The 13,578-nt window shown below is 36.3% G+C and overlaps 2 protein-coding genes across 2 annotated transcripts; one reads left to right on the top strand and one right to left on the bottom strand.

The window, feature by feature from the left end:
* The first annotated feature begins 2,131 nt into the window (after nt 1-2,131).
* On the top strand, nt 2,132-5,975 carry LOC113339732 (B3 domain-containing protein Os05g0481400-like). Its single transcript, XM_026584963.1, has 7 exons — nt 2,132-2,306; nt 2,941-3,009; nt 3,136-3,234; nt 3,399-3,457; nt 3,553-3,718; nt 3,810-4,022; nt 5,199-5,975. Exons 1-7 carry the CDS (start codon nt 2,223-2,225, stop codon nt 5,688-5,690), a joined length of 1,182 nt encoding a protein of 393 aa, XP_026440748.1. The 5' UTR covers nt 2,132-2,222; the 3' UTR covers nt 5,691-5,975.
* Nucleotides 5,976-6,096: 121 nt separating this feature from the next.
* LOC113339731 (phosphoinositide phosphatase SAC2-like) lies at nt 6,097-12,814 on the bottom strand. The gene is made up of 16 exons (XM_026584962.1): nt 12,171-12,814; nt 11,673-11,877; nt 11,411-11,576; nt 10,593-10,815; nt 10,139-10,215; nt 9,764-9,951; nt 9,585-9,682; nt 9,316-9,449; nt 9,095-9,214; nt 8,594-8,963; nt 8,157-8,278; nt 7,941-8,054; nt 7,520-7,678; nt 7,158-7,307; nt 6,909-6,984; nt 6,097-6,666 (listed from the first exon to the last, which is right to left on the bottom strand). Exons 1-16 carry the CDS (start codon nt 12,276-12,278, stop codon nt 6,550-6,552), a joined length of 2,427 nt encoding a protein of 808 aa, XP_026440747.1. The 5' UTR covers nt 12,279-12,814; the 3' UTR covers nt 6,097-6,549.
* Between the last annotated feature and the right edge of the window lie 764 nt (nt 12,815-13,578).

Below are 13,578 nucleotides of genomic sequence, written 5' to 3'. Positions count from 1 at the left end.
CCGAATATTCTCAAAGATATGCAATAAAGCCAAAATCGGTTTTCATAATTCCTGGAAATGATCTATCCAAATATTGACCGAAATCTCACAAGAAAATCTCCAATTAGTAAATGCACATTATCGATTTTATTTTCTAAAGATATGCATTTAATTGCTGGAAATTAAAAGCATATAAAATTAAAAACCTTAATTAAAAGATTCTCAATTTATTTCGATCCGGGGTTCCCCTTTAGTTATTAAGGAATATCTTTGAACAATAATTGATAAGAATTACTGCACATGTTCATAGTATGTCGACATCTTTACTTTGTAAATCTTTTTTCATATTTACAATCTTGGAACCGATTTGCCACACTTCCAAACGAGTTTAGAATTGGTTCATCTGATTTCCAAGAACTATGTGATTGGTCAAAAACATTCAATCATAATTCATGGGTTTAACGGTTCTACCAAACACACGTTCGGTTCTACCTCCAAGTGGCTACTAGGATCGGTTACACTAGTTTCCATAAATGGCTAACTAAATACCGGGATCGGTTACCACTATTTATGGTACTTACTTGTGATCGGTTGCACAAGTTATAGGACCGGTTGCACCAATTACTAAAACTTTTTAACCTACTACAAGGATCGATTACACATCTTGTGATTAGTCCCACCAAGTTCTAGGATCAGTTACCCAATGACTAGGAATGGTCACACCAATTACAAATATCGGTCATACCATCTCAAAGTGATTACTTAAGATTGGTTTCACTAATAAAAGTCATACCGATACATAAGTCAGGCATTGTGAATAGTTTTACCAAGATACATAAACAAGTTATGAGCGGTTATACTAAACATACATATTGGTAATCCAAAGATTTGCAATGAATAACAATACTAATAAGCCTAGCGATTTCCCTTTCGATTCACAAAACAAGTTTATGAATGTACTTCCTTTAAACGAATGTAAAACATTGTTTCCTAGGACGAAATCTTCACCCATACCCATACACATAATCACAATAACATTCATACGATTATTTCGATGTCTTATATACGAAGTTCAAAATATATATATGGGTTATACTTCGTATGATAATTCATTAATACTACGTCTAACAAGAGTATAATCATTCACAGCTGCGCAATTATGTTTTCAATATAGCACGACTTGAAAGATACGTTAGGAATGAAACAATTCAAGTCAAAATATTACTAACCTCAAGAGGAAGGATGATGTCGACTTCTTCACATTCTTCAAGTCTTCGAGTAATACTTATATGTATCATATCCTAATAACTTTCTAGCTAACCTATACGAAGTTGACTCTAATAAATAATCAAGCGAATCTTTAAATGAGTTTTGGTTCACTAAAATATGACAACCAAACTTGACATACCAATGCTTGGTGGGTTCAACCGAGCTTTACTCTAACACTCTCTGTCTCAGAACAGAAAAAGAAGGAAGGGATTTCATATTAATCAGCCATGGTGAAGGGTTGTACTAGTATTGGTAAATTTCGCGAAGAAGCAAGGAAGAAACAAATTGAAGATAATAAGAAACGATTTCTGGTCTGTATTTCCTAATAAATGTTCATTTTTACATTTTTTTTGATTAGAGAAAATCTCATTTTATAATAATTATCAGACCGCTCCTGATGCCTTGAAACATGACCTTCAACTAATGATGGAGCAACAACGACACTCGGCGAAGCAAGTTCCCCTTCACACGATTCTCAGTATAATCTACATTTGTGGCAGGCCTCCGTATTGGTTCATGTTTTCGATCTCTTTTTCGCCTTAAACTTCTTGCGACTTTTCTTACCAGATTGCTCATTTTATAGCAAGATTTTGTTTAGAAGAATGAGGAAGAGAGTGGAGTGGTGTGAGTAAAAAAACAGACGGACGATTTTATATATTTCAAAGTGTACCAGTTGAGAAAGATCTATTAGGTTTTTACTAGGTAGAAAATCTCGGTAGATTTTTTTCCGTCAATCTATCATTTCCATTTCGAAAACATTTTACCAAAATTTAGTCCATATTCGACGTGTCAATTAGAGAGAATCAGGGCCATTACTCCACATCTAGGAGGTGAGGTTCCTTCTTTTTCGGAGTAAAAAAAAAGAGGAAATTTTATTGAAACTTTTAAAAAAAGAGAACCGGCAAACAAACGGGCGCCTCTGTCTCTCTCTCTGTGTCACAGAACAGAAAGAAAGATTTTTTCATTAATCAGCCATGGCGAAGGGTTGTACTACTACTGCTAACTCTTACGAAGAAGCAAGGAAGAAACAAATCGAAGATAACGAGAAACGACTTCAGGTCTGTATTTCTTTCAATTTTTCCCATTTCTTTTCTTTTTTCAATTTGAGGAATGTGCCCTAGACTAACATAGTATGAGAAGTTAAAAATCTCTACTAATCTTGCTTTCTATGTTTTCTGATTAAATGGGTTGTCAATCAAACCTAACATTGATGAAACATTTCATCTCATTTAGGGTTAGGGTTAGGGTTTTGAACTAACTTTAGATATACATTGCTTTGATTTTGAAAGCGCTGTATCTAGTGTTATTGCCAAGGGGAAGCAATTTATGGTAAGATTGTCTTGAGTTTGAGGACATGATTTGCGGCTATGTTGTGAAAGGTGAGCTAGGGGCTAGGGTTTGGCGCCTCGCCTCGCCTAGCGCCTCAGACAACATAGATTTATGGTACTAAGGGAGTAATCACCCTTTCTGAGAAACCCCCCTGGGGCATTGAGTTCGAGGGACCTAAGAAGACTTATCCTAAGATTTAATTCTTTCGTTGTTTAGAAGAAAGGTATAGTATGTATGGCGAGGCATTGATCTACAACCAATTAGCATTTGGGTACGAGTAACACTAGCAATTGTATGCATGAGTTGCTTGCTCCTTGATTTGCCCACTTGAATATTTCAAGTTAGTTTGTTTTTGAATTGCAGGAACTGGGTATTGCAAAGGTGACTAAATGTCTATCAGAGGTCATTAACATGGAAAAGCAGTCTACGGCAGTAAGTTCTAAAATGGGCTCTCACTTTGCTTTTAATACTTACTTTCTTACATATGTGAACTTTTCAACAAATGTAATATGTTTGTTCTGTCTCTTGTTTATAATTCTGAATCCATTTAAATGACAGAAAAAACAAGCAAAACCTAGAGTCAGGAAGACTCCTGCAAGCCCTGTTGAAGTGAGACGCTCTTCACGTGAACGGAACACGGTTTCGTACAAGGAAGAGGTAACATTACTTCTATGCTCTGCTTAGTGCACAGTGTAAACTCTTTATTTTTATTTTGAAGAGGGGGTTACATTACTTATTCAAGTTTACATTGTGGGAAAACGTTATCGTATTTGAGTCGTCAGTTACAAAACCAACTGGTTTTTTTTCTTCATATGATTCAGTTCGTTGATGACCATTTGCGGGGAAATAGGTTTAGATCAAGCTCATCGTTGAATACAAGGTCAATTTTCTAGCTCAATGAGCTGTGTATTTAATCTGCAGATTGTTTTCCTTCCGGTTTTTAAATTGCTAATACTCAATTACAATGACGACCAGCTACTTAGCGAGGCCACTCGAAGAAATAAAAGTTCCTACCTATGAGCAACGATCTGATACAATGGAGCGTGCTGGGATCTTTCGAAATGAGCTAAAGCGGAAGTCTGAATACCCATCTTGTGTCAAATCGATGGTTCGATCTCATGTATACAGCTGCTTTTGGCTGGTAAGTAGACTAGTTTGTGCGACATGTTTTGTTCATATTCAATGAAAATATAAGTTATGTGATTATGGTTTCATATGATGATGATTTTAAGGGTCTTCCAAAAGAATTCTGCGACAGCCACCTTTCCATGGATTGCGAAAAATGGGAGATGGTGTTAGTGGATGAGAAAGGCATAGAGTATGACACAATCTACATTCCGAAAAGAACAGGTCTTAGCGGTGGGTGGAAAGCTTTTGCCCTTGATCATAAATTGGATGACGGGGATGCAGTGGTATTGGAGCTTACTGAGCCAGCGAGATTCAAGGTAGGATCATCCATCTCACACCTGTTACTATTGGTTGTACTATTTCTAAGGTATCTGTTTGTTTTCAGATTTATGGATTATGTCATCACCAACTAGGGTATTCCTTTTCATGATTTAAAAAGGTAGGCATAGATGGCTAGAAGTCCTGTTTAATGATCATCAGTGTATGTGACAAACTTAATGTGGTTGGTGTCATACTTTCAACTGAATATTAGCTGCAAACATGGTTTAAAAAGGCGCTTCTGGGGCGCGCTTTTGGGCGTTTTTTTGCGCTTTAGGTCATAGGCGCTACTAGAGCGCATTAGAAGATAAAAAGTTGGGCTTTGAGGCTCAATAGGGCCTGTTACACGTTTGCTAATACCTATAAACCTAATTTTTTTATTCCCTCTTTTAGAAATGTTTCTTCTTCTGCCTCTTCTTCTATGATGCAAAAGTTGGGAATGATGATCATGATGACAATGACTGCCTACATGATGATATGAATGATGCAAAAATTCGTGGCTAGTATACTTTGATAGCTCTTGAGTAGAATAGGTGTGTATCAGTATGCTTAGTTAATTTAATTGTTCCTTTTATTATGTCTGAAGTTCGTAATTTTCTTTTATTAGGTTGGAGACTTCTTATTTATATATATTATTATGTATTTTATAAAGCTCGCTTTCGCTTTACGCTTTTGCAACGCTTTACGCTTTGATATGAAAGCGCTTCGCCCCACGCTTTCGCTTTTTAAAACCTTGGCTGCAAATATTTTAGATTAAATATTGTTCTCTAGTTCGGTGGAACTATATCAGAAACTACATATGGTGTGGGATCTTCAATATTTACTGGCATAAGAGAAATCACCATATACTCAAATACACCCATAATACAAACAAATCATGGTATTAATTAGACTGTTCGAAGGAAATAGTTAGCCTTAGAAATGGTGTTTTTTTGCTGTCTATGTTATCTCAAAACCTGAACGTCTGCACGATATTGCTGACGATGGGAAATCGCCAATCTATGTGACATACAAACCATTCAGCATAATAAATGGCTGAAATTTTCTTTTACCACACCTCGAGAACACTCCTTCGTCCCAAACAAGTCAAATCTTTGATAAAATGTTGGATTTTTTAGTTTCTCGAATCACATTTTTGTTAACCTTGGGAAAATGTGAATTGTTTATTTTTGCAGGTCTACATATTTAGAGTGTCTGATAAGTGGGGTGATAACTGGGGTGACGTTAATGCTGCAGAAGTAAAGAAACCAAGTTTCGAGGATTCTACTAATGAGAATACAAGTGAAGAAAAGATTGTAGAGAGCAAAGCTGAAGGAAGAAGAACCCGTAATGCAAAGAGAGTTAAGAAGTCTGATGCAGATGACAGTGTGAGCGAGGAAGAGGATACTGTAAGGAGAACCCATAATTCAAAGAGACTTAAAAAGACTGATACAGACAGCGGGGATTTTGCTGGCAGTATGCTTGAGGAAAAGGCTGTTGTAGAAACCAGAGCTAGAGGAAGAACCCGAAATCCTAAGGTAGTTAAGAAATCTGATACAAATGATGCAGATGTTGATGAGAACAGTAGTGAAGAAAAGGAAGAAAAGGATGTAGTAGGTGATCCAAAAGCTACAGGAAGAAGAACCCGCAAGTCACAGAGAGTTATGAAGTCTGCAACAGCTGATTAGTGCAAGTGAAGGGGATGAGAGCTTTTGCATAACTTGCTCTAGTTAAAGAAAAAAAATCAACTGCACAGGTTTTAGCACAGTAACATCGCCATCTTAATGTGTATATGAAATATTGTTATTTAGTAGTAGCTCTAGGATAGATGGTCAGGTCAAGCTACTGCTTTTTTTTTTTTTTTTTTTGAAGAAGTAGAAGTTAGAATTTCCAATGCTTTTAATGATATTATATCAGTGGTTTCGAAAGCAATAGCCTAAGTTTATTTTATGATAACCTTATTACGTCTTATTCTGAGCATATTTGATCAAGCAGCACTAGATCAACCATGGTTAATTTCCAAGTTGTTTGTGACTGCCCGATTCTTTTACTGGAAAGCAACAGAGAGATTGTCGACGAAGAGAATGCTTGCTGTTTGTCAAATTGGTGATATCCCTTGCAGGAATTTTATTCATTTTTCTCAGTACAACCAAACAACATGTATGTAACCGAAACAAGAATCTTCTACTGTATAAGTGTAGCCTCTAGTCAATAAGAATGTGCAGGTATTTACAAGAACTGTGAACTCCTAAGTACATCAAAAATCTAACAGGGAAGAAGTAGGGGTGGGGCGGCAAAAAGAACGAAAACAAATGTGCCTGTATTATCTACCTTGCTCTTCTTTTCTTTTTTTCTTGATGTATTTGTGGTTCCGACCAAAGTTTTGGATCGAAACATTTTTTGGGAGATAAAGAAAGAGATACTTTACAAAGAATGCCAGTTCCAGATTTTCGCTTTTTCCTTGCTATATCACTTATTTTTCTCTACAGGGTCTTCTTTTGCTTCTGGAAATGGCACCGATTAGATCAGTGGGGTGTTGAAGATATGTCATATCACTTCTGCTAATTTATGAGGCTCTACTCGTGTGTGCCATACTGCCTCTGCGTAGTTTACCCAGTGCACAAATCTGTCTGAAAATTTTCCAACCCCAAGAGCATTGGAACTCTGGAAAGAAGAAAAACAAGAGAAACTCAGTACATCAATCTTAAACATCTCGTTTCTTATATTGCTCCAATTAGAAAATTTGAGCATCTGGCATCGAAGTGAACATACTTCCGACTATAAGTAGAGACTAGCTTTTTCAAATGCAGCTGATTTGTGGGGTAATTTATGAGAGCTAATAAAATTTTAGAAACGACAAAATTCAAGAGGAACTTGCGAAGTGAAATTGGTAAGGTAATTTCGACCTTATCAGTGGAGTCATTTTCACTCGTAAAGGACGTAGTTTTATCTTTTATTCCCTCCATAACATTCTCTTCGGACCTACAAGCAGTCAGATTAGAAGCATGAGTCCACAAATCATTACAGACCAGCGGGTTCAACTTACTCGATATCGGACTGTCAGATCATTCTCACCAATTTGGATTCCCACAAGTGAAATACGTAAGTCTTGCACACGAAAATTGGTTGGTTAATCAAATAAATGATAAGAATACCTCTCATGTAGGTCTCCTGCACACGAATTTCCAGCGGAAGAAAGCCAATCGACATCAACAAAGTTTGAGCAATTATGTGAGTCCTCGTGGAAATGAATCCGAGTGCTTTGCATGTCGGTGAAAACTTGCTTGCTAGCCATTGAGGTGAACCTAAAAAAACAACTTAGATTTTAAAACCAAGATGTCGATCACCTGAATTGCCAAACACAATTTGATAATTATCATCCAATCAATTCTTCTATACTCCCAGACACAATTCTAGCCACTTGCCAACAGTATATGAACTATCAGATATTGACATAGGAAATATACCTGACGGTTATACTACGGAAGCAACAAAAGTGAAGCAACTAAAAACCAACCTGGAAAGTGAAATGTCACTGTCACAGATTTCAGGTGTAGAATCATCAAGAAGATGACTGCACTCTCCCTGATTTCTTTGCCCAACATTTGTAGCCGGCATTGGATCATCACTTGGAATAACAATGTTACCATCTGATAAGGATCTTTTAAAAGATAGCCTACAGAAGATAAGCTAGTATTATAGGTTTACACACCAGAGCTAAATAGGAAATAATTGCTTTCCAGTGAAGCTTTAAAAAACAGCAAAATGACTACAAGAAAAATTTAGGCACCTACGTTGAAATGTTGAATATCCAATTCTCCAACTTATATTATCTTATACTTTGCAGACTATACTTGTTCTTACGGCTAAATTACACAAGAAGCCTACTACATTATAAAGTTGCAAAATATCATCAAGAATTTTTAGAAAATCCATACCTAGCATTTTCATCTGCAAAAATAACATCGCGCCTCCCGACATTGAAATGCTGGTCTGAATCTAGCTCCCAGAGTGCAGGATTACCCTGTTGTGGTTGGAAGTACCCCAAAAATCTGCCTTGTGGTAAATATATCAAATGCTATGAGTATTTTCATCATACAACAAATATTATGAATATGAAGTAAAGTACAGTATTAAGCCAAGGGGTAACATACATATTTATCGCATCTTGTTTCTCAGCATCCATGTAAGCATTGTTGTAGTAACGTTGAACTGACCTGAAGAATTCTTGGGTACCAATGGCCGCCATCCAGTGGCCCCTTATCAAAGAGAATATCTACGGACCATCCAAAATTCAAGAGTTTAGTTTTGTATCAAAAACATTGTATTTGTCGTACAAGTAAACTGGCGGTAGAAAATATGAAATCAAGTGAGCGGGAGTATTATTCTTGATTTCCATACTCCAGTAACTTCTTAGCAATCATGATAACGTATTTCATAAAATTTAAGCCTTTCTTTCTTGTTTCGTTTTCTCTTTTCTCATTGATATATGTTACGCTAGAAAAAGCAAAGAAATTGCACCTAAGATATTCACGTTGTGCGCTACCCTGAATTAAAAATCGTGCACAGAAATAGTAACAAAAATGGTTACCTTGTTATGAGCAGCAGATCCACCGTACTGGAAAGCAATTGTGTCACCCATTATCTCATATAGCCCCATGAATTGAAGAGCCAAAGGATTATCCTGGGTGATCTTTGGACTATCAATCAAACCCAAGGCATGAAGTTGATGCCCAAGAGCAGCCAAGCCATACGAATATTGTGCAACGTTTGTCCGATCCAGGCAATCAATGCAATTGGTCCTGAGGACTCCATTTTGTAGCTTTGGTTGTTTGATCAAGAGATTCTCGTTAGCTTCACAATCATTGTCAACCTCACCCGTGCCCATTTCTGAGTTATCCACATTCTTTAATTCATTTACCAGATGATTCCCAGGAGGCAAGACACTGGTATCATTATTCCTAATGTAGAACACATCTTTAGTACTACGGAATCCAAAACATAACATGATTTATAAGAAACACAGGGAGAGCGGATCACTGCATCCCCATGCAGGAGCTACTACATTTTATATAAAATCAATAGAACTTACTCGAAGATAGATCGCCCTTCAGGCACCAGGTCGGGTGTTAATTGTGAATGGAAGAAGCCTGTCAAGCCCAGGGAATATTCAGCAAATCTCCCAAGTATTTCCAGCACATTTTTACCTTTGCTGAAAAATGTAAGAACATTGTAAAGTTTTAAAAAAAATGTTAACATCAATAACATCAACAACAAATTACTGCAAAGCAAGAGCAACAGAGAAAGCCAGACCTTTTAAAATGTCTGTTGAGATCCAAGTGAAGGAACCTCAGACGATTCTCTGCAGATAAATCTTTGTTAATAACTTCAATCGCGTAAGCAAACTCGCTTCGCAGTTTGGATTCTCGACGTTTCTTCTCACGTGTCTGTTTTACAACCATAATAGAGAGAAAAACCATCAGGATACACAATTGGGTTATCATTGAATTCGAAATACAAAGTCTAACCATGCACTGAACAGATTGAGTACAAAAGTTCCATGTCGCCAGTGTAAGACCTACCTTAATCAAATTTAAAACAATTATTGGATTCCCGTATCTCTCCCTAAGATCATCAAAATGAATCCTGGTTGCTCTATAGTTTTGGTCCTTTCCCGACACTGAAACATAAAAGATACATTAGTACAAACGTTAACAAGATACAAGCTTGTGAGGTACAAGTTGATGTGCCTGACACTTACAAACAATATCCGGTTTAATATTTAGGCGTGATGTTTCCTGCGACCAGAAGAGAGGTATAGAGCCTCGGTGCTGTACGACAGAACATATTTCTACTGGACCTCCTTCAGGAAGATCTTCAAACACAATCTGCTCAGTCTCAACATCATTAGCTACTCGTCCTCTCTCATTCACACCACGTTTACGGTACCTACACAAGGAAAGATATAATGAGGAAATGCGGAAAACCTCTTAAGATACTTAACCATAAATGCTTTAGTCGCGCCACATGCATAACAATGTGGGTGATAGGACAGCAACTTTTTGTATGAATGTATTGAGCTTAATTTATGGAAATAAAATTCACAGTGTATTCACAAATCCCAATTTATTCAGACCTTGTGCCAGCATACAGACGTGAGCGCCTAGCAATAAGGGTCAGGTTGAAATCCCTTCCAGAAACTGAAAGTTTTTCCTGAAACCAAAGAAACACAAATTTGAACATGTAAGCCTATAATACAAACAGCAGGCGGAACATCTGCGCAATAGCCCCTGTGATATCGAGAAAACTGGTTGGATACAGCATGGGGAATGCACAGAAAATGAAAAAGGCATCTTAGAGGTGCAAACAAGCAACAACAGACAACACAGTTCAAAATTCAAACGAATGATTTCTTTACTGGGTAAACCCAAGTTTCTAACGGGGAAAAAGAAGGTAAATTAGGATTATTGAGCTTACAGTTCAACGTGAAACAATTACGAGCAGGTTGTGCTTTATCGAATTCATTGTTATATAGTACTACAATGTATATCCTGATAACATATTCGATTACCCATTCAAGGAATACATACCTGTTTAAAGAAGCCATGTACTAAGGCCACAGTCCAGAGAGTATTCTTCAGATTACTCCGGATTCCACGCGTCAAGAACGCATTCCAAACAAACCTTGTTTCATAGAGAATTTGCCCGGTCTGAGCATCACTCATGTTCTTTTGAAGACTACGCATAACATGGTATGAGTAGCTGAAAAAGAAGTCCTTTGTAAGGTCTATTGTGCATAGAAGCTTCTTGTATCTATGCCATAAACAAGAAAACAAAAAACATAAATCCATAAATACCAATTGACGAAAAAAACGGAGAACAACAAGGGCAGAAATGGTTAGAGCAAAAGGTTAGTGCAAAAAGAAGCAGGCCATATAATAAATTGTTAGGAACAAAACAATCATAACCTGTATCCCTCAGATCCTGTAAAAAACATAAAATCATATTTACCCTTACAACAACATGAAGTTTTCCTTGGGTATTAGCAGAAACTGATCTGGCTTATTGACTTTATGAAAAGATATTTAACACTTTACAGATGCAGTTCTAAACAAATATATCTGTAAATACCAGAAAATATCTAATCATTTAGAGGCAACGGAAAGAGATCACAGCACCCACTGACACTGGAAGTATCTCCACCAAGTGTATGGAACTTATCTGGTACTAAAAAGAAGACGTTCCAAAACTCAGATCATTTGTTTCAGATGAACCCAAGAATAAAACAATCACACGAATAAGAGTACTACACTGGGAGGGTACAAACATTTCCAAAATTAAATTTCTAAGGTCTCCTCTTGAAGGTACAGTGGACATTATACATTTACACACAGAATCGACAAAACACCTGTTTTCGTTCTTAGAAAAAGCCATATTAGTCCGCAAAGTAGGATGTGGAATAGGAATCATCTCGCTCTTGCTGATTGCATATATTGCATGGCCACCAATACAACCAATCTGCCTTCTTTTCGTGATAAGCAGCATGTAATATGGCCCCAAGAATTTAACGAATCCTAAGAAAAACAAAAGATAAACCAGTGTTATGAATTACAACTACGCTTAGCCAAAAATCTTACTACTACAACAGATTGCAAGTATATTTCTCATACCAATGATTCCGTAACAAGTAGTGACGAATTTAAGCCCACCGGTCAATATATTCCCTTCATGTAACCGCTTCAACAAATCATAACATTCAGCTTCTGAATAAACGGTAGAATCTTCAAGAATGTCTAGCTCGGTAAGCTCTGATCGGTCGATCTTCAATACTCTCCATACCGTCCTACTCTTGTTTCTACCAATCAAATAAAACTTCTGCACAGACACACACACACACAAACATTCTCAATAAAAATTTCAATGTGCAGCAACATTAATTCATAGTTTACCACCATAAGCTAATCGATTATTCAACCGTTCAATACTATGAATCACATCCCTCCATTCTAACGCAATTCACTCATCAAAATGAAGTCAATTGAACAAGTTAGACACCATATATCCTAAACAAGAACACAATTGAAAGAACTAACAAAAGGGTGATACAAGTATGAAATTGCTAAGCTAAAAAGTGAATTCAAACAAGAAAAAGGGTTTGAGATGTATACCGATTGAGTCTCATAAAGTCTGAATTTCTGCAAAAAAGACTTGTTTGGATCCATTTGGTCTAGTTCTTGAGAACCAGCTTTCTTAAGCTCATATTCAATTTTTGCCATGATTATGAATGAATGAATTTTTTTTAAGATCCCTTTAAGGGAAATAATCCAAAAAATTCAATTAGTCAATCAATACTGTTCTTCTCCTTCTTCTTCTAAGCTTCTTCAAGCTCAGCATTTTCTACTTTTTCAATCACAAATTATCACAAATCTCTTAACATTCAATATAATCAATCAATCAAAACAAATCTAGAAATAAAGAACAAAAAAAATTACACAAGATTTTGAATACAAATATAGACAAGAAATAATTACACAGAAGAATCAATAGAATACAAGATTGGAACTTTATGAGTTGTATAGATTCAGAGAAAGAAAGGGTTACAAGATTTAATTAAGAAAAGATTGAAGAACAAAGGGAAACCACAAAAAACAATGAGATGTATTTTTTGTTTCTACCTTGAGAGAAAGAGACCCTTTTATATCTAAGAAGAAATGGAAAAACTTATCTCTGAAAAGAGTAATAAATTTCTTTGTTCTTCTTCTTGGGATTTAGTCAACAATGGAAAAAAATACCCGGGAAATGATTTGGTTAAAAAAATCTTTAATTTACAGAGAGGGAGGGAGAAGAAATGTCCTGTTCATTGGGCGGCGGAGAGAGGACAGGTAAGTATTAGAACACAAAATACTGTATAGACCTAGGTATTATACACATGGAATGCTGCTGTCATTATTATTTTTATTTTTAAGGGCCTTTCAGGGCCCTTGAAAGAAGGCTCATTGGCTTCAGATCTGCCATGGCATCGGCCTCAGCCCATGCCATGTCCTAGAAAAGGTGATGTTTTCATTTTATTATTTTTACCTATAAAAATGACAAATTGAAAAAGTGGAAATACAGTTTTCTTGAAATAGTGAGAGAGTAATTTTGTTATCTTACAGAAAAAGAGATATCGTAGCTAACACCAACATGGTTACAAAGCAAGCTTGATGGATTCAGATCGGTTAGGCTTTAGGATTGGGACCATAACATTATCTGAAAAGGAAAAAAGTCATTTATGTTTTGTTGCCATACCGATAATGTGTAACATAACAATGTCTGATTTTGTACACATTTTTTTGATGAGTGTTGCTTGACATTTTAGTCTCATATCCTTCGGTTCAATTTTGGAAATTTTATAAAGAAAATGAGATTTTTATCATGTGTTGAGTCAATCGTTAATCAATTAAATGAAAATGTAAAACTAACGCTTTTTAAAATAGTCTGCACCCGATTTATAATGTCATTTGTTATAGTATCCTGATAAATGTTTTGTTATATCAGGCAGATGTCATGGTATTATACCATTCCATAATGTTAGCA

The sequence above is a fragment of the Papaver somniferum genome, unplaced genomic scaffold (assembly GCF_003573695.1).
Source record: "Papaver somniferum cultivar HN1 unplaced genomic scaffold, ASM357369v1 unplaced-scaffold_21, whole genome shotgun sequence".
NCBI classification, from domain to species: Eukaryota; Viridiplantae; Streptophyta; class Magnoliopsida; order Ranunculales; family Papaveraceae; genus Papaver; species Papaver somniferum.
Note: the sequence above shows the minus strand (reverse complement) of the source record. Positions and strands in the feature narration are given on the sequence as shown.

Excerpts from the sequence above, each read along its gene's own strand:
- LOC113339732 (XM_026584963.1), top strand. The coding sequence starts at position 2,223 with ATGGCGAAGGGTTGTACTACTACTGCTAACTCTTACGAAGAAGCAAGG. Across the intron at positions 3,235-3,398 it reads CGGTTTCGTACAAGGAAGAG|TTCGTTGATGACCATTTGCG; the intron begins GTAACATTACTT and ends CATATGATTCAG. Across the intron at positions 3,719-3,809 it reads TATACAGCTGCTTTTGGCTG|GGTCTTCCAAAAGAATTCTG; the intron begins GTAAGTAGACTA and ends GATGATTTTAAG.
- LOC113339731 (XM_026584962.1), bottom strand. The coding sequence starts at position 12,278 with ATGGCAAAAATTGAATATGAGCTTAAGAAAGCTGGTTCTCAAGAACTA. Across the intron at positions 11,577-11,672 it reads TACTTGTTACGGAATCATTG|GATTCGTTAAATTCTTGGGG; the intron begins GTATGAGAAATA and ends TGTTTTTCTTAG. Across the intron at positions 6,985-7,157 it reads GCAGGAGACCTACATGAGAG|GTCCGAAGAGAATGTTATGG; the intron begins GTATTCTTATCA and ends GACTGCTTGTAG.